General features: G+C 42.4%; 1 protein-coding gene across 1 annotated transcript in view; it reads left to right on the forward strand.

The window, feature by feature from the left end:
- Positions 1-25,675, forward strand: part of LOC137630593 (dynein axonemal heavy chain 5-like) — a 429,728-nt gene that overhangs the window by 31,854 nt on the left and 372,199 nt on the right. The window contains exons 7-10 of the mRNA XM_068362169.1: positions 1,323-1,502; positions 7,845-8,046; positions 10,229-10,464; positions 12,418-12,566. Of these exons, the coding sequence (XP_068218270.1) occupies positions 1,323-1,502; positions 7,845-8,046; positions 10,229-10,464; positions 12,418-12,566 (767 nt within the window). The remainder of the gene's footprint in view (positions 1-1,322; positions 1,503-7,844; positions 8,047-10,228; positions 10,465-12,417; positions 12,567-25,675) is intronic.

Consider the following 25,675-nt stretch of genomic DNA (forward strand, 5'->3'; position numbering starts at 1 on the left):
TAGGATCAGGGAAGATCAGGCAATGGCTGCTGATGAATCACCATGTAGACCTATAAGTTTCCCCAAATTCCCCTATCCCTAGTTCACAAGGACAGTGTGGTTGCAGACACTATTAGCAGTTAGTGGACTTAAGCTGTGCTCAAACTCATATCTAACAGATTGCAAGACAGGGGCATTTCCGAAGGGGTTCTTTAACCCCCAATTGACTGAGTTGTTGAAATTTTAAAATGCTACCTGATTGAATGTGATAATATGTATTCAAGAATTGAATTTTTATGTCTTACAACCCCCTCCATTGTCCATTGGGCCCCATTGAGACCCCTTATCTCGAACCGGTATCGTCAGGTCTTACCGTTTTTGGGGAAGTTAGGTAATACACACACACACACACACACCAGAAATGTTTAAAAACTGCAAACAATTGCTGCATCTTTAATTACAATATCAAAAGCCAATTTCCTTATTAGATTTTAAAAGTCTTGTATTTTAACTTGAGAGAAAAGATAAAAGTGATAGTTTTCATAGTTGTTGGACACCAAGTACAGGAAAGTATTAACAGATATATAATACCACATAGGAAAGAGAAAAGCCATTATTACACAAGGTGCATTCACAATTATGTAAGTTTGAATGCATCTTGCCTGGAAAGAAATAAAACTGTGATATGTAAGACCAATTACAGAACAGCATACCAGTTGTGTAAAAGAGGTTAAGTTGAGACTATTATTATTATATAAATGAATATTCAAACTCTTGTGTAAAACTGGCATTACAAATATCAAACCCACTAAGATTAAGGTCTGGCTGTACTCTTCAAGAGGCTGCCTATACAATCAAGGTCTTGTGCTTGCATAAAAGCGACTGATTCTAACAACTTGTAGCTTATCTTAGATTACCAATCATTGTACAGTACTATACAGTACTGTATACTGTCTTCACCTGTCATAGCTATTTAATGTTTCATTTCTTGGAGATTCTTTAATGTTTATTTTATCACCTAATTCTTTATCATATTTATTTCTTAAGATTATATGATCAAATTCAGTTGTTGAACTGTCTTTCTTCTCTTTAATTTTGCTTGCATTTTTAAAGCTCAAATAATGTGGAAGAAAATGTTGGCATATTGAAATGTGTCTTCTATTTTCCAATGTATTTTATATTTTTTAAGCTTGAAGAAAATTAAAAAGAAAAATATTTACATATGGAGTGTATCTAATGTCTATATTCTATTGTAGTTTAAATTTTAATCTTCAAAGTAGACATCTTCTTTCATGTAAAGTGGATAACAAAAAAATTATTATATGATATCATCTCTGGTATAGGGTGGTGACATCCAGGATGATGCTGAGGACCCCTCTGAGCGGAAAAGATCATGGAAAACTCGAGAAGCGGTGCTGGAAGTTCCTTCTATGAGGAAGAATTATTACAAAAATGTTTTTGAGAGTAAAGATGTGTCCAAGGTCATGACACTTATGCCAAATTCCTTCCAGTCTACTCGGAACGTAAGTGAATCAGGAAACACAGAAGCTAATATTTTCATGGAATCAGAGGGTCAATATTTTTATCATTAAGTCGTATTCAAGAATTATTTTTCATCTACTTTTCGTGTTTTTCAATTTCCAGCAATATACTGTATTTTCCTTATTTGTACTTTAAAGTTTTCATGTAAATAAGAAAGTCTGGTAGGCTCTAAACTTTTTATACTGATTGATTTCCATGAGAAATATACTCGCACCTTACAAAACGTTTACTGGTCAACGCACAAAGTGTTAATCATAATTTTATGTAACGTAGATTTGTTCTGGAGCAAAAATACAAACCATCCACTCTTTACTGTGGAGTATTTATTTCGGCAATGGTGAAACCAGCCGATAAGCTTTTTGTCAGTTAGTGGGGGAGGAGTGGGGTAGGTTAGCCCCCTGCTCATATCAGCACTAGCAACTAACCGTCACTTTTTAATTCGGCTCGGTAGAGTAAAGACGTACTTTAGTCTTTCTTCCGCCAAACATTTTAACCGTTTTACGATTAAAAGCAATTGGTCTAAATCTTAATAAAAAGGTCTTTTTTTTTTTTTAGATCTGCCTTCCTTGGGGCTCATGAATTCCAAGTGCAAGACAAGGTAGCAAGAGTTCTTTGGTCTCAGCTTCTGCTCTTCCCAACTTTCGCTCTGCTTCGGCGGGTGGGCGTGAGCAGTTGCTGACAAGAACTCCTCCGAGTGACTTGTCAGGTAATCCCTTCAGGCTGAACCCAGAAGCGAGCTTCGGCTACATTTCATAGGTAACACTCGATGTCGACCTCCAACTTGAGCTAGGCTCATTGATGGGAAGCAGAGAGTGATGCCCGGAGGTTTACCTCGAGGTGTTGGATATTTACCCTTTCAAGGGAGAGTAACCTTCACCAGGTACTGTATTGAGCAACTTTCCCCTCCGGGGGAGAGTCCCACTACCAGTCACTGTCCAGCAATCTCCTCACTTGCAGGGAGAGTTGTAGACAGCAGCAACAGAGGTTGGTTGCCTTTCCCGTCTGCGGGAGAGACTACCTTCACCTGTCTGGTTTCTTTCTTAAGGGGATTCCTCTAGCGGGAATTGGATTCGTCCATGTCCCACCCTTGCACTTCAGAGCTTGTTGATGAATGAGTTAAGTGACTGTTTGTCGTTCGTAATCATCGCTGTTGTACCCTCAAGGTACAAAATAAGACTCGTTGCAATTTTCCTCTGGGATCTTTGCCGCAGAAGGTGACGACTGCCGGCCGCCTTTTCTCTCATTGAGTCTGTAGGCCTTAACTCTTTGGGGTTATTGCCACATTGTGCCTTTGGGCACAACAAAGCTCATGGAGCTTTGTGAGGCCAAGCCCTTCAGGACTTGCGCTTCGTGGTTTCAACCTCTAACGAGGGAGAAATGGCTGGTCTTCAAGTCCAGCACAGCCTTTTTTGTTCCCTTCCGAGGGAATGACAGAAGGCTACTCTCCACCCCATTTTTGGGATAGGGTGAGCAGGAGTACTTCGTAAGATCCTTAGTTTCACAGAAAGGTCGTGCGCATTGTCACGTACTCATCCATTGAGCTCCAGCGAGGTGGGTGGGCAAGCTCTTGTGCCTGACAAAGGTCTGCAAGTACCCTTGGTTGTTCAACTTAGTACCCATGGCAGGTTTGCAAGACCCTACTCGACAGCACTAGTGTGCGCTACTCTGGTAGGGCACAGAGCTTCAGTTTGCCGTTCCCTCTAGTGCTATACTTTGGTAGCGCACAGAGCCTCAGCTAACTGTTACCACAAGTGAGCAGTAGCGCACACTTACTGGGTCTAGCCTTATAGGTAAGATTCAGTGCTCTTTTTGATAGCGTTCGCTGATTCTCACTGGTGTTCGTGAGTGCTTGCCATCACTTGCCTGTGTCAGATAGCATTCACTGATTCTTGCCAGTGCTGGCCAGCAAATGCTTGTTTGCTGGGAAGCCTATGCAAACCTACCTAGTGTTTTTGTTCTTGGGATCTTGGCCATAAAACTCTTACATGCAAAACCACTTTTTCATGGGAAACTCCCTTCCCTGAGAAGTTTTAAACATCTACAGGCATTCGTTAAAGCTCCATAAAAAGGGTGAAACAAACTCCTTCGATGATGCATGCCTTCTCTTAAAGATTAAACCTCAGGGTTATTGCCACAAATATGGTTTACTGTCCATTGCTTGAGTCAGCCAGATGTGGTCATTGTGTCCCTGGGTACGAATTCTCATTAGACGCCAAGTTTCAGGAAACATGATTCTCCCGGGTTATTTTCTTGGGCTTTGTTCCCCTACAGAATGGGAGAGCTCTTTGGAGCACTCACACAATGGGCTTCTGAGGCATACCTTAAAAGGTTAATATCTCAAGCCTTTAGTCCCAAGCAGACAGTATTAGCTTTTGCTTACGTTTACGAACAATAGCAAACCCCGCCAGCAAGGCGGCCAGACAAATGTTGTCAGCTCATCGTTATGTTTACGATTGATAGTAAGCCCCGCCCACGAGACGGCCAGACAAACATTGTCAGCCCCTCATTATTTTCATGAATGTTAGCAAGCCCTGCTAACAAGGCAGCCTGACAAGTGTTGTCAGCTTCTCATTACGTTTATGAATGTTAGCAAGCCCCGCCACAAGCCGGGCAGGCAAATCGATGGAGGTATGATTGCTACACTAGCTGTATGGTTTGTTTTTTTCGTGGGTGCATGCGTTCACATCTTAAAATACTACAGCTAGTTGACAATCAAATCCTTGGGCTATAATGTTGTGATTCATCGCACATACATTATTCCCACAAGCGGGCACAGACTCGTTTTCAAACATTTACCTGGAGGTAAAGAAGTTAAGCATGCTCGACCTCACATGGGAATGCACATGCGAGCAAACGATCTTTCTGCCGGCAAAGACTATAGACCATCTTACAATTAGAACTCTGTTCTAATAAATCATTAGTGTTGATGGCTATATTCCTCTCGGGAAATCGGGTTATGTATTACCCTTCTACCTTCCCGTAATCAGATATAAGTGGAGCACCCACAAGTAGACTCTGCCCTCATCCCAGGCAGTTCCTTCTTAACTTCCTGATTGAGGTCTTAGTTTTTAAAAAATACTTAGACTGAAAACTTCACATAAACAAATCTGTTTCCGGGAAGGGAATATTCAAAACTTATAGGAGTTTTGCCGATCAGAAACGAAGAAATACAAACTTTTTCATCATTAATAGGAAGGAGAAGGTCTTGGTTGCGAACATTCATCAATCTTTTCCATTTGAGTTCCGGACACAACTAACAATTACACCCGTATGTTCGTCTACCTCAACATTCTGTGTTACTGGTTCGTAGTTGGACTTATGCATACATTACCTGTCCAGCAATAGATTGAAGGTATATCTCAATCTTACCTTTCGGAAGTAGTTGTGTGCGATCGGTCTCTTGTCCGACAACGATCGCTAAGGAGATTCGCTGTACAGTCATACCTCTTGACACGAAAGAATCAGCTTAAAAAATTCTCACTCTGCGAAACGAGATGCAAAGAATTTTACAACTCGCATCACGAAAAATGTTTCGGGTAACGAAAGGAGGTATGGTACTAGAACTCGACCATGTCCGAGACGGATTTTATAATTCACGCCCTGCTAGCCCATAAACTTGCTACCATCATCCTGCGCTCCCTTGGTTATCTCCCCACTCAGATGCTAATTACCACCATAAGATCCTGCTCTCCTATTGGTCAGCATCTAGTGTACTGTATTCCCATCATGCATCTACTCATTGGCGTTTCCTATAACTTTTCGTTTTGGCAGCGGTATCGTACGCATTGACTTCGTGTTTGTGATTTCTCTTTCGTAACTATTGTACTGTATCGTGTGTGATATTGCATTACATTATTAGACTTGGGTCCCAAGAAAGTTGCTGATGTCCAGGGAAAGAAGGGGATGATGCATTCTATGGAGATGAAGATAGAAATAATCAAGAAATACAAGGCTGGCATGCAGTTAAGTGTGATGCGAAGGAATATGGATGAAATGCATCTACGATAGGAACGATCCTGAAGCAAAAGGAAGCCATCAAAGCAGCAACACCTGCTAAGAGTGTGACAGTTTTCTCCGGCAAGAGGAGCCACATTGACGATGAGATGGAGAGACTGCTGCTTGTTTGAATTAAGGAGAAGGAAATGGCTGGAGAAACTATCACCGAAGTGATGATCTGCCAGAAGGCCAGCGCCATTTTCGGTGATCTCATGCATGCTCAGGCCGAAGCCAACGCAGGAGAAGGAACATCAAAGCAGGCACCCCCAGAGTTCAAGGCTTCTCGGTTGAGTGTGAAAATTTTAAGAGACGCTCTGTCGTTCGTTCGTTTTTTTTTTCTTTATATAGCTTTGTCTTCGTTAACTTTTTATACTTTGGTCCCGTAACCTTGTCTCAATATATTCTTTTTTTTTTTGCACCACGCCCTACTCCTTTTAGGGCTTGGAGATGCTAGCTAGAATTGCAGTCACATAGTAGAGGAACCTAATTTGTACATGTCCTCAACCTGTGGGGCATGTGGAATACTGGACTGCAACAATGGGATTCAAAAGTGAGGTAAAAGGTGTTTGTTGATCCTATGTACAGTACTGACAATGAGTGAAACTTGAGGGAACGTGATGTAGAGATTCTAAGCTTGTGATCAGATGTTTTAGAGTTTTTAGTGTGGGGGATTCTTAGGATATTAGTGCAGTGGACACTTTAAAAAAAAAAACAAAAAAACAACATGATGTAGAGATTCTAAGCTTGTGATCAGATGTTTTAGAGTTTTTAGTGTGGGGGATTCTTAGGATATTAGTGCAGTGGACACTTTAGAAAAAAAAAAAAACAATACATTAGTGTCTCCATTATGCTTGAAGTTTTCTTATGCCACCAGCTCGTAACTTTATGTTGATTATAACTGTCAATGTTGGCTGTGGATAACTTTAGTGTCTGGACATTTAATGTAGCAGTGGTGTTGCTTGGTGAGGTCATTGGATCACCCAGGCAACAGCAAAGTACTCTCTGTTGCATTCATTAAGGCACTATAATAGCCTATGTAGACTTTAGCATGGCTTTTAGGAAGCTACTATAATGCATGATATTTAGCCATTCCTATTGAGTGTAGCATTGAGGATAATAAGCCTTTTCTTAATGTATTATATAATATTTTTTGTCTTTCTGATGTAAAGGTGAGAATGTAGACAGGTCAGATGTTTAACCTTGCCTTATAATCCCTTTGATCCTAATGAAAGAAACCATTCAAATTACATTTGAATTTAGCCCAGATATATATAGTTATGTTGGTATTTGATTATACCTATATATATGTAGATTAACAGGATTGATTCCTAAGAAGTTCTGCCTGGAGATATCTATGTCTCTCCATCTGGTTTTGAAGACCTGCATCTTGATACTATTGTAATTTTGTTTGTTTTTTTCTCATGAATGAAATAATTTTTTTTCCATTTTCTTAGAAACCATAAGCATTTCCTTTCCCTGTATATGTCCCCTTCTCAGCCACCAATTTAGGTTTTCTTATATGGTTTTAATGTCATTTTTCTCTCCTAATGTTTATAAAGTTTTACTTCAGCTTTGGAAAAATATCTTACCTAGAAAATATACTGCGGCTCTTATTTAGGACTCCTTGCATAGCACTGTGGAGAGAGGCAGGGAACTCAAAGAGAAGATAATAGGGAAACTTGAGGTTCTGACAGGGTCCCCTTGCCCAGTATAAATTCAAGGGGTAATGCCCAGTACCCAATTCATTCTTGATTGCTTACTTTTTGCCTAGATATCTGGGTATTCCACTAGTTCTCTTTTTTATGTCATGAACTGACTTCCACCTACTTGAAGGCGAGTCTCCACAGTAAAGAGAGGAAGGTTTGTATTTTGCGCCGGAACAAATGACAAATTTGGAAATAATTTGTATTTTTCCTAGCACTACAAACCTGGAGCTCTATACCCTCCTGCTAGTGCTCGTGTGACTGGGGGCTAACGTACCCTGCTCCTCCCCCTCTATCTAGTTGTGGGTAGTTACACCCTGACAAAAGCTTATTGCCTGGTTTCAGCTTCGCCAAAATAAATATTCCATAGTAAAAAGCTTTAGGTTTATATTACTAGGAAAAATAAAATTTTTCAAATTTATCATGTGAAATTTTGCATAAAACAATTAATTTGGATCAAATGGTCTTACATATAAAGAGATATGCAACATCATTTGATAGAAAGAAATCAGTCACAGAAAAGGCTATCACATTGTAGAACTAAAATTACTCATCAGTGTGCAGAAATTTCTGTCATCCTTCTCTTTTCCAACATTTCCTTCAAAGACAAAACTTTATTTATAGGAAATCCATAACACCTTTATTGCCTGGGAGAAATACCACCATCTTTGGAGACTTGATAAAGAAACGGCAATCAAGGAATTTATCGGTAGTGGACCAACACTTCAAGATTATGACAGACTTCTCAAGAGTTACGTTGACATGGACAAGAAGATTAGGAGTGAGCCAAGTCGATATCGGGTTGGGGCATTCTTAGTAAATACAGGTACTGTAATTAAGAAACATTCAACTCTAATGGAGATTTTCAGATTTAATTAATGTGTTATCATGGCTTACACATTCATTATAAGTTGTTTTTTATATAAGAATTTCTATATGGTTATTTTGTATCAAAATTTATATATACCCGTACAGGATATGAATATTTTTCCTAACAAAATTTATATGTTTATTGAATCTCCTTATGTATGCAGAGTACACACAAACTGTATATAGTAATGAAATACTCCATTCACTTAAATGATATTTTAACAAACTTCTCTGTACACTAACCTTTTTTTCATAATGAAATGAGATGAATTTAAGATATCAGTGTCTTAAGTAGATTAAAGTATTTATGGGATATTTCAGGTTGAAATGTTATCATTGCTCATTATTAAAAGCATATTTAGAGTATTCTAAATGCAAGAATGTTGCGCTATATGGAATACAAAACTTCAGCTATACATATTTTCTAGATCGTTATGATTAAGCTCAAGATGTATTTGTAAATAAATGTTTATTTTAACTTTATTTTAGAGTAGGGGAATATACTTAATTGAAATTGAGAACATATGTACAGAGAATTTCATGTAAGACCATTGTTGTTAATTTCCATGACAAAAAAAAAATAAATTATAGGAAACACAAAACTCAAGAGGTACAGAAACTTCAGAAACTTTACTGCATTTAGGAATTGTGTTTTGTAATCTAGGAAACTGTTTTAACATACAACGGTCAAGAGATTGAATGAGAGTATTTTGTTTGTACACAAGACATACATTTGCATACAAAAATTTGTTGTAGAACAGTGCTGAAGATAACTCATCCTAGATCTATATAAAAATATATACCTGGGAAATGATGACTTAATCAATACATAGGTCTTTAATGTTGCAATTCTCCTCCTCCTCCTCCTTCTCCTCCTCCTCCATAAGCAGTTTTAGTAAAATATCGGGAGTCTCTTGAACAATGTTCTTTATCACTAACTGAATCACTTACTTTATGCTTTATGAACACTTAGTTGTATTTTTTTATTACACTCTTATGTTCATTTTAAATTTAATCCTTTATTTATATTACATTCTTATTTTCTGTTTTGACAAGGAACCTATCTAGAGAAAACTGCTTTTGCCTTTTTTTAAAAATGATACAGCATGAAAATGGGGTAAAAATCACTGTGTGGTTACCTGTACACCACATGACTGATTTCATTCTAGTCCCATTTGTGTTTTTCCATAAAAGATGCCAAAATTACTCACAAACTGTGGTACTACTATATTATAATTTGAATTTGTTCAAAGGGAACCTTATACCTATTCAGAAAGTAAAATTAATATAAGAATTTTGGGATATCCCGCAGGACACTTTTCATTGAAAATATTGGGAGAGTCAAATTCCTCATATAACCTTAATAATAATACCAGATTTTTTAAACACAAACAAATACCTCTAAAGTGACTCCCTTAAACATTTTAGGGCTAAAATGGAAAAATAAAAATTGTTTGGATATCTCACATATACATATTTGTGACACTTTTATTGAAAATATCGTGAAAGGCAGATTCCTCATACACCCTTAATAGTTATACCAGATTTGATAAACATGCACAGACACAATAAATACCTCTGAAGTGACTCCCTGAAACATTTTAGGATCAAAATGAAAACAATTTTTTGTGGGGGGGATATCCCGCAGGTACGTACCTGTGACAATTTTCATTGAAAATAGCAGGAGAGTCAAATTTCTTTTATATCCTTAATAATTATATCAGATTTGGTAAACAGGCGCAATAAATACCCCTAAATTTGACGGTGTCGTATTTTGTGTTAGATTGTTTCAGAGAGATGTTTTATGGGTATACATGTGGCCAGTATGTGTTTGCACTCACCTAGTAAAATTATAGAGGATATTGAGATTTCAAAGTTTCATGTTTTTTCAGTCCTAAGCTAGTGAGGGCAGATATTAGGTAAAAACACAAAATTTTGTTGGTGACAGATTTTGTGTAAGACTGTGACAGAGATGTTTTATTGGTAATATGTGGTCAGCGCATGTTTGCACTCACCTACAATTAAAGCTCCTGCTACTCTGTTACTGCTAAAATCACCTATTATGTTCAGTTCTGTTATAATTCCTTGTAAGTCGGCAGATCCCAAAAAATACTCTGTTACAATCATTTCTCCTCCAGATAACCTGAAGAAGGCTCTGGCAGCAGAAGCAAAACTTTGGGTGGACAAATATGGTGAAGCTCTTAAGACCACCCATATGAAGGAGATGGAGCGTCTCTTTGCCCAGATCAATGAACTTTCTCGCCGACTTGAACGACCACTGAAGGACCTGGATGACATCAAATGTGCTATAGATATTCTCAGGAAGACGAGGGACCTGGAATTAGACATGGATGATGCTATAGATCCAATAGAGGTTAGATGGCAAGTTAATTATACTGTTTTATAAGGATATAATTAATAGGATTAAGGATAAAACAGAGAATGCAATCTTGGAAGTACAGGGTGGGTTTAGAAGAGGTAGGGGTTGTATGAATCAGATTTTTACAGTTAGGCAGATATGCGAGAAATATTTAGAAAAAGGTAAGGAGGTGTATGTTGCGTTTATGGATCTGGAGAAAGCATATGATAGAGTTGATAGGGAAGCAATGTGGAATGTGATGAGGTTATATGGAGTTGGTGGAAGTTTGTTGCAAGCAGTGAAAAATTTCTACAAAGGTAGTAAAGCATGTGTTAGAATAGGAAATGAAGTGAGTGATTGGTTTCCGGTGAGAGTGAGGCTGAGACAGGGATGTGTGATGTCGCCGTGGTTGTTTAACTTGTATGTTGATGGAGTGGTGAGAGAGGTGAATGCTCGAGTGCTTGGCCGAGGATTAAAACTGGTAGGCGAGAATGACCATGAATGGGAGGTAAATCAGTTGTTGTTTGCAGATGATACTGTACTGGTGGCAGACACAGAAGAGAAGCTTGACCGACTAGTGACAGAATTTGGAAGTGTGTGTGAGAGAAGGAAGTTGATAGTTAATGTGGGTTATGAGATGTACGAGAAGGGAAGGTGGTGCAAGGTTGAATGCCATGTTGAATGGAGAGTTACTTGAGGAGGTGGATCAGTTTAAGTACTTGGGGTCTGTTGTTGCAGCAAATGGTGGAGTGGAAGCAGATGTACGTCAGAGAGTGAATGAAGGTTGCAAAGTGTTGGGGGAAGTTAAGGGAGTAGTAAATAATAGAGGGTTGGGCATGAATGTAAAGAGAGTTCTATATGAGAAAGTGATTGTACCAACTGTGATGTATGGATCAGAGTTGTGGGGAATGAAAGTGATGGAGAGACAGAAATTGAATATGTTTGAGATGAAGTGTCTAAGGAGTATGGCTGGTGTGTCTCGAGTAGATAGGGTTAGGAACGAAGTGATGAGGGAGAGAACGGGTGTAAGAAATGAGTTAGCGGCTAGAGTGGATATGAATGTGTTGAGGTGGTTTGGCCATGTTGAGAAAATGGAAAATGGCTGTCTGCTAAAGAAGGTGATGAATGCAAGAGTTGATGGGAGAAGTACAAGAGGAAGGCCAAGGTTTGGGTGGATGGATGGTGTGAAGAAAGCTCTGGGTGATAGAAGGATAGATGTGAGAGAGGCAAGAGAGCGTGCTAGAAATAAGAATGAATGGCGAGCGATTGTGACGCAGTTCCGGTAGGTCCTGCTGCTTCCTCTGGTGCCTTAGATGACCGCGGAGGTAGCAGCAGTAGGGGACTCAGCATTATGAAGCTTCATCTGTGGTGGATAATGTGGGAGGGTGGGCTGTGCCACCCTAGCAGTACCAGCTGAACTCGGTTGAGTCCCTGGTTAGGCTGGAGGAACGTAGAGAGTAGAGGTCCCCTTTTTTTTTTTGTTTCATTTGTTGATGTCAGCTAACCCCCAAAATTGGGAGAAGTGCCTTTGGTATATGGATGGATGGATGATGAAGGTTTATTTCATATTTGAAATAATCTTCAGAGCCCACTCTCTCACACTCTTTTAAATGTCTGGAAAAGTAGGTCCTCACAAAAAGAGCTGTGAGCTATGAAGGGATTGTTGAAAACTATATATACAAATGAGATAAGAAAGAAGTGAGAATCTGTTATAAGTTTCACTTCTTAGTTTTTGTGGATTTTTGCAGACAAATATCTCACAAATCAATGTCTGAAGCTGTCTACTACTTAAGTTTGGAATAGGTAATGTAATTAGACTAGACAAGGTTAGGGTAAGGTTACCTGCTAAATACTGTACATTCCCTAATTTGCTCTTTTAGTATTTTTTACAGTATTATTTTTTAATGTCTTCTGAGAGAATTAATTCGACCATTTTCATTGGTTTTGAATAATTTACTTTTCATTCAGGAATCATTTGGCCTACTGGTGAAATATGAGTTCGGTTTAACACAAGAGGAGGCTGAACGAGTAGACAGCCTCCGATCCACTTGGACAAAAGTCCTTGGCCAAGCAGTTGAAGTACAGAACATGCTATCTCGAGTACAACCATACTTCAGGTAGGTTTATAGCTCACTCTGTAAATGCTGAGAAAAATGCAGTTGAGAATTATCTTATTTTAATACATGAGTAGGTGCAGATGTTCTCATTTTATATACAATATATATGAAAAAGTTCTTTATGTATTATCAGTAATTGTTATTGCTTTTACTTATATACATGTATATATATATTATATATATAACGGATTTTGAGCGAAGCGAAAAATCTATTTTTGGGTGAGATCGCCATGTCGTCCTGATGGAAGTTCCTAAGGTAGCTTCAAAAGGGATATATTATATACTACAGTGATATTCCCAGAGAATTAACCTTCAGGTTCCAGAATTCTATCTCCTGGAGTGAATATCCTTAAAATTTTCTCAAGGATATCGCATAATATCAGAGGACGTATTCTTGACACGTCACATAGCAATCTGCACCCCTAATAGCGTTTACGCTTCGATGGGGACGTGGCAAAAGAATAGAAGGGGGCCGTAACAAGGTTACCCCCTTTCCCGTACTACTATTGTCCACCACCCCAGCGCCATTCCCAAGATGGCGGACATTCCTTGTAGCATTGAGCGTGGTGCTACAGATACAGTACGTCAGGGAGGGAACGGTGAAGATCTTTTCTTTCAAGAAAGAAGGGTGGGTCCATCAGGACGACACTGCGATCTCGCCCAAAAATAGATTTTTCGCTTCGCTCAAAATCCGAATTTTGGGCTCAAGCCATGTCCTCCTAATGGAAGTATACCAGAGCATTAATGTATCTGTGGATTTTCATCAGTGCCTTAACCTTGGGACAACCTTTCTATGATCATTTGGATCAATCGAAACAAATGACGTTACCGTTATCCGTCATTATTACTAATCATCTCCGATGTTAGTGCTTCCTGCCCCCTACAGGGAAGAGTCATTCTAGACAGTAGAAAAAAAGGGGTCTCAAGGTAAGCATATATTGTATGGACAAACATAAGAATACACCAGATGAACAAACCGTCTCGTAGTTTGTGAAAATGACCAAATACTTAACAGTGTTTCTTAAATCCATTGTTTGTGAGCATACAAATATATAAAAGTATATACTCTAGACTTTTAATTATGCAATTGTCGGGCGAGTTAGGACGCAATTACATTCTAATAGAGGTTTATTAGTAAGTAAAACGAATGTAGCATGATAACGGAACTACAGGTATACATGTAACCTGTACAGAGATTATCTTTCTTTCTTGGAAAGCAAGAAATGATAAATGCCACTCTCAGATTGAAGAAAATTTAAAAAACAAATTCTCTTCATAATTCTTCTACTGGTTACTTTTATCGGCACTGTGTACTACGTACACTGGCACTAGTGCTATCTGTATAATTCCACAACTGGGATTTTGAACAGATCTAGTGTCACCATGGTAACACTTAATCAAAGGAGGTCACACCCTAAGAGGGATGACCCCTTCTCCCTTTAATTGACAGTCCCAGTCAATTAGCTGTTCATCGTAGAATTAGACGGCGGGTTAAGTACTCTACCCGACGTCACCACATACTGCTTCAGATCATGGACTTGCTTAGCATAGTGTTTGTAGAACACTCTGGATGATTCTCACCCAGTATATGTGCGAGGACATTTGAAATCCCAAACCAATGACTGTTTATAACAGTAATTAGGGGGCAGGTTTTAATACACTACCTGCCGCCACTACATAGTGTTTCAGTTCATGTACCTGTTTCGTATAGTGTTTGTAAAACACTCTGGATGATTTCCATCCAATGTATGAACGAAGACGCTCAAAGTCCATATACTGAAAGAAGTTCAGTGATGAAGCTATCTTTCTCGGATCATGACCTGCAGGAGTACTGTCAGGATCCGTTCTACTAATAAAGTAGGTTAGCTTCGCCCTCAGTTGTTTTAGGGATAAGTTTGATCCAGAGGTTTCTCCTTTAAAGAGCTGTCCTCCCCTGAAGTCTGAAGTTCTACGAAGATAGACCTTTAGACACTCTACAGGACATAGAGAGACATCTTCCTTCAGAGGGCAGATTCTCCAGGGACCCCACCTCTTAGTGGGTAGCTCATTCTTAGCGAGAAAGGATGGATCAGGGAAGAGATTCAGTTCTCCTGTTTCTGAGAACTGAATGTGGCCCTCATCCCTAGAAAGGGCCACTACTTCACTAACTCTAGCCCCTGAGGCTGTAGCGAACAGAAAAATAACCTTTCGGGTTAGATCCTTAAGCGAACAATCTTCATTGTTCAAGGATGAGGCCTTCTCTGTAAAGGGGAATGAAATTGAAACAGGAGCAAGAAAGGAAGAGTGCTTATTACCTGGTGTGGATACCTTCGACACCGAGTAACCCGCCTTTTCTATGCTGCTTGATAGGATAGCCTGTGCTTTATCATTGTCGAGAATCATAACCTCCTTTGATTCCGTTCCTTTTCCTGATGTTGGTTCATCCTTCAGTCTAATGAAACAGTTTGGGAAAGTGTCAAAGCTTGGCCAGAACTGGATTTTGTCCGAGGGAACAGCACCCATCTTCTCCGAGATGTAGAGGTTGCCGTTTAAAATCGGCATTAGCTACGCAAGCATCCAGGAATTGGTTGTGGAGCATGTCGGAAGGTCTTGATCTACAAGTCGTTTGTACGACCCTTTAGGAGCGACAAGTGGAGCTTTACCAAGCTCTACCTTGCATTTCTCTTCCTGCTTTGTGATCTGTTTGCACAAATATCTACTAGATTCTTGACTGGCCCATAACAGGTTCATTCCATCTAAAAGAGGGATAGAAGGCGGAGATAGCGATGTCGTTGGCTCATGAGCCTGTTGGGACGAAGACAATTCCAACGCGACATTCTCCCCTTCTTCCTGTGGGCGCTTTTTGCCCTCCTTCCCGAAGGTTATCTGGCCATCGGGAAATGTACCTTGTGTCTGGGGTACCACTATTTCCTTACCCGCTGTTGGAAATAGTAACCTACGCATCTTGTCATTAGGCAGGTAAGGTCCCGGAGAGATTTTCTGAAAGCCTCTCACCCAGTTGCGTAGTTTGAAACGAGCTGCATCCCTAGTCTCTACCGACTTGGGATTCTTGAAACCTTCGGACAATAGGGCCCGACATACTTTGCAGGCCTGCGGGTTCCAATATTGCAGGTGTTCGGAAATAATATTGCAGGGGGCATGAAACCTGCATGCATTATGTCCGTAAAAACACTTACTCTTAGTTTTGCAGAAGACTGCAACACATAAAATCTTGCGTTCCTTCTGTAAAAAAAGGAAAGCAAAATGAGTATACAATTGATTATCTCACAGATAACCAATATATCAAAGGTCATATCTTAACAGAATAGCTTAGAATAGCAGGCTATAAAGGGATAGTAGGAGACACATACTTGTGTATCTCTTGCAAGCAAATGCTGGTACCTCCCCTCAGTATTAAATGATAGGAATTTCCTTTTCGAAGGAATTCCAACAGAAAAAGGGGGTTTTCTAACCCCTAGGGATAGGGAAGTGTATACTTCACTGTCCCTTTCATACTAAATACTGTGGGGTACGGAAGACTGATTTCTCAATCAGCTTAACGAAGAAACACTATTCCTTCAATGTAAGAGCGGCTGCAGCATAAGCTCACATGAGGATACCCAAGATATGCTAGAAATAGTTACTGTATAATCACACTGTAGTTTTCTATTTGCAGTATGCACTATATTGCAATATACTGGCTACTGTATAATTATATATAGTATGATCCAGCCAATGTGCTGCCTTTCTGGTAAGCAACTGACTGTACGGTCCAGCTGGCATGATGCCAACTGGACTGGGGAAAGGAAAGACATTTATTTGTATATATCCCACCCAACTTATTTGCTGTGACCCCCCTTACAAAATTAAAACATAGAGTTTCATAATCATGGAGACTCGAGGATAAGGGCTCTGCCCTTTAAGGGTTAGGAGTGTAATCTCCAGTCCTTAAAATTTTAATATTGCAGGGTAATCTGAAGACTGATTTCTAATCAGAATATTGAAGAATTAAATTCTTTCAATATGAGATTGGGTTCCACAAATATTTGGGTAGGATTTTCAAATATATTGGAAAACACTACTAGCATAAAATATACAGAAGCTTTCTATTTGCAGTACCTGTATATCCTATACTTCAAAAATACTAACTACCTGTATAAACATATACTGTAGTTCAGCCAGCATGTCGTCGGCATAGCTAGCTTATGCTAGAACATCTAGCCTGCTAGCTAAAAGAAAGAGAGATAGCATGGAGAACAGGCTACCTAATACTGTATATATATATACAGTAAAAGGGATGTAAAAGTCTACTATTACTACCTTCTCCAGAAAGAAGGTTCAAATGGAAGGGGAGAATATAAAATTCAAGCTTCCGTCCAGCTACAGTACTGTCGCCGGCAAGGATCTGTGTAAACCTTGCCGGCCGGCACAGCTGGCCAGTACTGCTGGCCGGCAGTATCAGTACAGTCGGCGTGCTGCCGGTTGAGCAGGCACCATTCTGTGCCGGCCTGGTAGGCAGCACCCCGGCAGTAGCCACTGTTGCTAGCAGTTCAAGAAAGAACAGAAGAACCTTTGTAAACAGAAGGAACTTCCCACTTACAGCCAACATGGCCAGCAGCTGCCCTGGTTGCCTGCCAGCAGTAGCCATGACTGCCGGCCGGCAACTAATATGGCCGGCAGCTCACATCTGTCATTACTGCCGGCCGACAGATGTTAAGACTGCCGGCCGGCAGCTATCAACTGTAAGAGGGGGAGTCTGGTTGATCCCGGCAACCCACCGGCAACAGTAAGGTTGCCGGGATTCGCCAACATAAAGGGATAGAAGGGAAGGGAAAAGAGGGTCCTGTGAAAGGTACAGCAGGAGCCGGCCGTAGCCTGTCCTGCCCCACCTAACAAACTCCGTTCCTGTATTAGAACTATCCCAGGTGGCTAAAGAATTCTATTCCTTAGCCTAGGGTTAGATTAATACGATTAAGAGGTTGGTAGCACCCTCACTACCACCTCTAATGGTAAGGAAACGGGGTTGTAGTGCCAGTGTCCCCTAAGCTTTAGAAGAATTCTATTCCTCAGCCTAGGGTCCACTAACACAGGGCTAGGTCACAGGAAGAAGGGTCATATCGTACAGACCCTTCAGGAGTGGCCTAGGGAGGCCTAGCCTCTTATGTTGGTAGCCTAACGTAGCAAAAGAATTCTATTCATCTTGCCAGGTAGCTACCGACCACAGACTAAATACTCTGAGATTCTGGCCAAAACCCCAAAAACCTGCATCTGTGGTTACAGGGGAAGGGCAGAAAAAACCGTAGGAAAGTCATGCCTGAATTAAAAATTCACTCAAAGGGAAGAGGGATTACCCTTAAATCTCCCTTTTTTGAGAGGTGTAAAGTTTCATCCAATTTAAAGAGATACCCATCTCTGCGTAATTGAAATCACCATACACAAGGGTAACGGGGAATGTCAAACGAATAATAACATGCATAGGGTAGGTACCTAGGCAAGACGAGATCTCGGTTACCTCACTCTCCGAGGCTCTAACTAAGCGATCGACATGGAAAGGAAAAATATGCACGATGTAAATATCTTTACAAGAATATATTGCCTAAATAGCTAACATAATTAAATAATGAATTAATGATATATGATGCTATTAAAAACCAGAAAGTCGTTCTGCTAACTAAATAACATGCCCAATGAACGACAGTGCTCATAGCGCCTCCGGTACAGGCTAGCTCTAAATATAATAAATTACTCAAATTTCACTGTGAAAAGGGAGCTAAAAATTATTCATTGTAAAGACCCAATACTCAACTTTCCGAAGGCGAAAGAAGTTGGAGAATGCATAATAAATCCTTGAAAATCGATCGAAAAGTTAGATCAACAGGGAACACCACTGAGCAAAATCGCTACAAAATTAGGAATGTCCGCCATCTTGGGAATGGCCCTGTGGTGGTGGTCAATAGTAGTATGGGAAAGGGGGTAACCTTGTTACGGCCCCCTTCTATTCTTTTGCTACGTCCCCCTCGAAGCGTAAATGCTATTAGGGGTGCAGATTGCTATGTGACGTGTCAAGAATGCGTCCTCTGATATTATGTGATATCCGTGAAAAAATTTTAAGGATATTCGCTCCAGGAGATAGAATTCTGGAACCTGAAGGTTAATTCTCTGGGAATATTGCTGAAGTATATAATATATCCCTTTTGAAGCTACCTTAGGAACTTTCATCAGGACGACATGGCTTGAGCCCAATATATATATATATATATATATATATATAACGGATTTTGAGCGAAGCGAAAAATCTATTTTTGGGTGAGATAGCCATGGCGTCCTGATGGAAGGTTCCTTTTTGGTAGCTTCCTTGGGTATAAAACTACTAAGATATTCCCAGAGAATTTAACCACAGGTTATCACAGAATTCTAACTTCTGGAGCGAGTATCCCAAAGGTTTCCCTTTAAGACATCGTATATCAACAGGGGACGCATGTCTGAACGCGCCACATAGCTATCTACACCCCGAACAGAGTTAATGCTTCGGTGTGTAAGGGTTGAGAATAGCTGGGAGCCGTTCCATAGCTAATCTCATTCGTGGCTACTACTGATACTCGAGACGTAAACAAACGGGCGCCATTGCTCAAATGACGTCACGCCCGTCTTCATCCTGAAGCCAGTTGCTTGCCCATCACCATGATACAGTAGAACAGGGTGGGATCTAAAACTGGACGAAGTAGCAGGGAGGGTCCATCAGGACGCCATGGCTATCTCACCCAAAAATAGATTTTTCGCTTCGCTCAAAATTTGTTTTTTGGGCTCAAGCCATGGCGTCCTGATGGAAGAATACCAGAGAATCAATGTATCGTGGTAGATTTTCCCCTAATAGTAAGTGCCAAGGCATTGACAAAACAGCATAGTAATCTTAGATAAAGAACCATAGGGAAGAAGCATCCTGCCCCCCTTGGCAGTGAAGTTCCCATGGGCCATGCCGACGTCAAAGTGGTATTGAAGGGCTATTCATCCTGATAGAAGAACTTGAAGAACTTGGAGATGAAGCTGAATGTTTGGTATTTGTATAGGAACATTCTGAAAAGCAGACCAGTGGTGGTTGGGCACTGTATGTTGAGAAAGATGATTCATCTCCAGGGTATGAAGAGTAAGTATTCGTATTGGAACATTACATAATCAGAGTGAATATAAATTAAGAGTTAGTATCTTAATTTCTCCATAACCATAAGGAAAAGGGGATAATAAAACTATGACAGGCATGTATTTCATAGTAAGTAGGAGCTGATTGAGACGCACAGGTAATAAAATAGAAATTTTATTTCACAAATGCAGAAATTAAATAATTTACAGCAGAAAGTAAAATTCTTTTACAGTAATTATAATGTACATAGTAATAAAGACTTGCTCTTGAATCTGAAAAGGAATTTCAAGTTTATTAGTAGGCACTCGTTCTCGAGGAACGCAAGTCTTTGATAAAACACATCATGCTCAGGGCATGCGGCACTTGTGTGACAACTATGACATTTCACCTGGGATAAGAACAGTTATAAAAGCACTAAGTGTTTTCGACATCACTATGAATCGCTCGAGGGTCAACATAGGCACCCGAAGAGTTAGAGTCCCAAGTAACTCACTGTTCTACGCAGAGTTAGGTGCAGGTTTCATAACACTACCTGCGGCTACCACAAAATGTTTGACTTCGTGCACTTGTTTCGCATAATGTTTAAAGAAAACTCGCGAGGACTTCCAGCCCGTGAAGTTTTTAAGGCTTTCAAAGTCCATACTCTGAAAGAAATTCAGAGATGATGCCACTTTTCTAGGATCATGACCAGCGGGTGTACTGTTAGGATCCGCTCTGCGAATGAAGTAGGTGATTTTCGCTCTTAATTGTTTCAGTGACAGGTCGCTGCCCGATGTTTCTCCTTTGAATAGTTGGCCTCCACCAAAGTTTGAAGTTCTGCGAAGATAGACCTTGAGGCTCTCTACTGGACATAGAGAGGCATCCTCCTTCAGGGGGCATATTCTCCAAGGGCCCCATCTTTTGGTGGGTAATTCATTTTTGGCGAGAAACGTCAGATCAGGGGAGAGGGTAACTTCTCCTGTATCGGTAAACAGGATGTGTCCATCTTCTCTTGATAATGCCACTATTTCGCTGACTCGAGCTCCTGAAGCGAGAGCAAAGAGAAATATAACTTTCTGAGTCAGATCCTTGAGAGGGCATGAATCATTGTCCAAGTTGGAGGCGAAATGGAGCACCTTGTCTAGTGACCAGGAGATCGGTTTCGGTGGGGGTGCTGGGCGTAGGCGAGCACATGCTTTCGGTAGTTTGTTGAAGATGTCGCTGGACAGATCAATTTGGAAAGCATATAGAATTGGTCTGGTCAAGGCCGATTTGCAGGTTGATATCGTATTGGCTGCTAATCCCTGTCCATGAAGGTGAATAAAGAAGGACATGCAGAAATCAATCGTGATTTCTTTAGGATTTTTTGTCTTGACGAAGGAGACCCATTTCCTCCAGGATGATTCATATTGCCGTCTTGTGGATTCGGTCTTGTATTCCTCTAGGAAGTCCAGACTTTTCTTCGAGATCCCAAACCTCTTCTTTGCGGCTAGGGAGAGAAAATCATGAGATGAAGGTCCTTGATTTTCGATGATGAAGCGAAGACAGTCGACTTCTGTACTTGTTGAGAGAGAACTGGGCCCGGGAGAGGGATCAGCTTGGGCTGCAGCTCCAGGACCAGGGGGTACCAGTTGCTCCGGGGCCACTTGGGAGCCACTAGGGCCGCTGTCCCTTTGAAGGTTCTCAGTTTGGAGAGGACTTTCAACAGAAGGTTGGTGGGGGGGAACAGGTAGATCTTGGACCATCTGTTCCAATCCATTGACATGGCATCCACTGCTTCTGCTTTGGGGTCCTCATACGGGGCCACATACCGAGGAAGTTGATTGTTGTCGCTCATTGCAAAGAGATCTATCTGAAGTTCTGGGACTTGGTGAGAGATGAAGGAGAACGATCTTGCGTCTAGAGACCATTCCGACTCTATCGGGTTTGTCCGAGATAGAGCATCCGCTGTCACGTTGCGGAATCCTTGTAGGTGAACTGCAGACAGGTGCCACTTCTTCTTCTCTGCCAGACGGAAGATTGGGAGAAGCACCTGATTTATCTGGGGCGATCTTGAGCCTTGGCGATTGAGACAACGAACTACCACCGAGTTGTCTAGGGTTAGACGGATGTGGATCGAGGGCGGCGGGGATAACTTCTTCAGGGTTAGAAGGACCGCCATGGCCTCCAAGATGTTTATGTGGAACGTCTTGAACAGGGGAGACCAGGTGCCTTGAGCCTGTTTTTGGTGGGAGTGACCTCCCCAACCCTCCAGCGAAGCGTCCGTGTGGATGTTGAGTGATGGAGGAGGGTGTTGGAGAGGAATGGACCTTTTCAGGGCCTTTTCTTCTGACCACGGCTTTAGGAGAAGTCGCAGTCTGTTTGGAAGCCGTCTCTTGAGGTCTCTTCGAGCGATGGATGCCGAACGTCTCCAGACTCCCGCGGCATCCTTTAGCTGTGCGCGAAGCACTGGGTTTGTCACTGAGGCGAACTGTAGAGAGCCTAGAACTCGTTCCTGCTGGCGTCTTGAAATGCGTTTGGATTTCAGCAGTCGCTTGACAGACCCTGCTATTTCCTTCCTTTTCTTCTGGGGGATGGAAAGGCGGTGTGACTGAAGGTTCCAGTGGATTCCCAACCACTGGAACTTCTGAGCTGGAGAGAGGCGAGATTTTTTCTCGTTGATCTTGAATCCCAGGTGTTCTAGGTACTGGGTGACTTTGTTGCAAGATTTTACACAATCTTCGGGCGATGGAGCCCAGACTAGCCAGTCGTCGAGGTAGGCCATCACCTGGACGTTTCGTAGGCGGAGCTGTTGTACTATGGCATCCGCCAGTTTTGTGAAGATCCGAGGGGCCACATTGAGGCCGAAGGGCATGGCCCGGAAGGCGTAGCTTTTCCTTTGGAGTCGAAATCCTAGGTAGGAGGAAGCGTGATGGTTCATTGGAACGTGCCAGTAGGCATCCGCCAGGTCTATGGAGACCGTGTAGGAACCTCGAGGCAGAAGGGTCCTTATCTGTTGAAGAGTCAGCATCTTGAACTTGTCGTTCGCTATGAACTTGTTGAGGGGGGATAAGTCCAGAATGACTCTGAGTTTGTCTGAGTCTTTCTTGGGGACACAAAACAGTCTCCCTTGGAACCTGGTGGACTTTACCTTCCTTATCACCTTCTTGTTCAAGAGATCTAGGACATATTCTTCAAGAAGAGGGGTTGATTGTTGGAAGAATTGCTGGAAGATTGGGGGTGGTTGAGTCCAACTCCAGCCTAGACCCTTCTTGACGATGCTGTGTGCCCAGGGATCGAAGGTCCAACGATCCTGGAATTGGCGGAGTCTTCCTCCCACCGGAAGCACTTCATTGCTTCTGGTGTCCCGAGGGCTTGCTGCCTCGGCCGCTAGCTCCCTTTCCTCCTCTACCTCTGGAGGGACGGCGAGAAGCGTCTTTGCTTGCACCTCTGTATGAGCCTCTACCTTTGGGACGAAAGGTAGTTGACTGTTGCTCGAAAGCAGGGGTGAAGACCGGTGACTGTGACAACACCGGTTGGGGGACCAATTGAAAGGTCTGTTGTGGCTGGGCAACCACTTGGGAGGTAGCGGGTCCCGGAAACTGACGTCTTTGTTGACGTTGCTGGGGTTTCTGTTTTTGGGATTTCCTCTTAGGTTGAGGTCCGTCGTCCTGAGAGGGTTTCCTTTTCCTGGACATGCCCCACTTGTGGAGAAGGTTCCTATTCTCCGTGGCGGCTCTGTCGGTGATTTCCTTTACGAGGTCAGAAGGAAAGAGGTGTTTACCCCAGATGTTGGAGGAAATCAGCCTCCGGGGTTCGTGTTTCACGGTGGCACCTGCAAACACGAATTCACGACAGGCTCTCCGAGCCTTTATGAAGTGGTACAAGTCCTTCATCACGGTCATCATGTGGGATTTGGAGAGTACCATGTAGTGGTCTGGTACTCTGGTGTCACAGGCCATAATTTCAAGTTGGACTTGATGAGATAAGGATGCTGCGAGCCTCTCCTTCGTATCTTGTTCCCGACGAAGGAGGTGATCGTTGAGCTTAGGGAGGTCTTCATTAAACTGACGTCCGGCGACGTCAGGATCTAGCTTTCCCACGACGAAAGTATGCTGGACATCCTTCCAGTGTCGAGCGTCAGGGGGAGTTACTATGGAGAAGGGTCTGCACTCCTCCAGTGCAGGGCAGGCTTTCCCCTCTTCCGCAGCTTTAAGGCACGCAGTTAAGGCCTTTTCCAGGAATGGAAGAACCGCACTTTCAGGTGCGACATAAGTAGGGTGCTTCTTGCTCAGGGCCGGAAGCTTAGAGCAGGTAAAGCCCCTACTCTTGAATGTGGTGGCTAGCATAGCCTGGGCCTTTGCGAGATCGAACACTATCTCTTCCTTCGGTTCGGTCTCTTCCTTCGAGGCAGGTTCAGAACGCAGACGGACGTAACAGTCCGGGTAGGCCTCAAAGTTTGGGAAGAACTCCACGTCTTCCAAGGGGACCGTGCCGATCTTATCACTGACGAAGATCCTGCCGGTCGCGATAACCATATGCTCAGCATACCTCCACGGGTTGGCATGTGAGCAAGCGGGGAGATCCTTAACCGAAATCCTCTTCGGTTCTCTGGATCCCATCATGGACCTGATGAACTCCTGATTCTCCTTCAACCTGTCATCCATGACGGCTCTAATCAGTCAGATCATTTCTTGAGTGGAAGAAGAGGGATCCGGGGTCGAGGAGGTAGACGGAATAGACACTTCCGTCGGTGTAGGAGTAGGAGCGGGGATGGAAGGAGGAGCGACCTCTTGCTCCGACTCGGCGTATTCCACCTTGTCTTCGTCATCTTCGGCTCCTTGAGCCATAAGCGTCTTCTCCGTGTCTTCCGAGACATCCGACATCTGTTCGTCGTCTTCGGAATCCAGGCGGCACTCGTGCATGGACTGAGCCATGACAACATCAGGTTCCACTGTAATTTGGACAGTGGGAATCACGTCTTTGGGTACCACTGAATCAGGGGAGGCCTTAGGGAACAGGAGTGACCTCAATTCTTCGGTGGCCAGGTAGGGTCCGGTAGCATTTTTCTGGAAGCCACGCACCCACTTGCGTAGCTTTTCACGAGAAATGTCTCTGACCTCCGCTGAGGGAGGGTTATGGAAGGTGTCAACTAGGTGAGCCTGGCAGACCGTACAGTTCAGTGGATTCCAAAACTTCAGATCCCCTTTCTTGTCGGCACAAGGGGCGTGAGTCCTGCAAGCCGTATGCCCGTAAAACTGCGGGCGTTTCATAGCGCAGAAGGCGAAGTCACACTTCATCTGCTCCTCCTGTGGAAGAAAGAGAAAATGAGTATGGGGGAGTCATAAGAATGGCTCTTAAACTAAGTTAATATTAATTATTAATTTTAACTTAATGAAGGGTGTGATGCATAGAGATTGAAATAGTAAAGGAGAACATACTCCATGCATCTCGCCCGGCTGGTTACCGTAAGCTTTGTCCTTGGATAATCCGAGAGACCGAAGGCACCGGATAGTATTCCTTAGAGTTCCATAGGGCAATGGAATTCCGTGGAAAAACCAAGGGTAAGATTGGGACCGAGATCATTCGGTCCCAAGCTAGGGGCTAGAGGGCCTCCTTTTAAGGTAACTGCTTCCGGCAACCAGCCGTGCTAAGATGCACGCAGCATGCTGGAATTTAGAAGAATGCAAAGAGACAGCATGATCACTAACAGAACAGTACTAAGGTATTGATCTTAATAGTGGAAACAGCCCATCTGTTTGCGGTATAGGGCTATCAGTATCATATGATAGCTAGAAGAAGGGGGTGCAAGTATTCTTGACGCCTCCGGGGGTTTCCGGCAAGCCGCCGGCATGCCGGAGGTCGCTCCGGCAGAGTTTCTGGCATTAAGACAGACAATATTTAAGTCAAGGGTATACCAGGGTGGCGGCCGCCGGTACAACGGCGGCACGCCGGCAGGGGAGCGGCGGCTCCGGCAGTCGTAGGATGCCGGATGGTGACTGGGACAATGTTTATAGCGGAACCGGGTTGCCGG

Source organism: Palaemon carinicauda, chromosome 38 (genome assembly GCF_036898095.1).
Source record: "Palaemon carinicauda isolate YSFRI2023 chromosome 38, ASM3689809v2, whole genome shotgun sequence".
Lineage (NCBI taxonomy): Eukaryota > Metazoa > Arthropoda > Malacostraca > Decapoda > Palaemonidae > Palaemon > Palaemon carinicauda.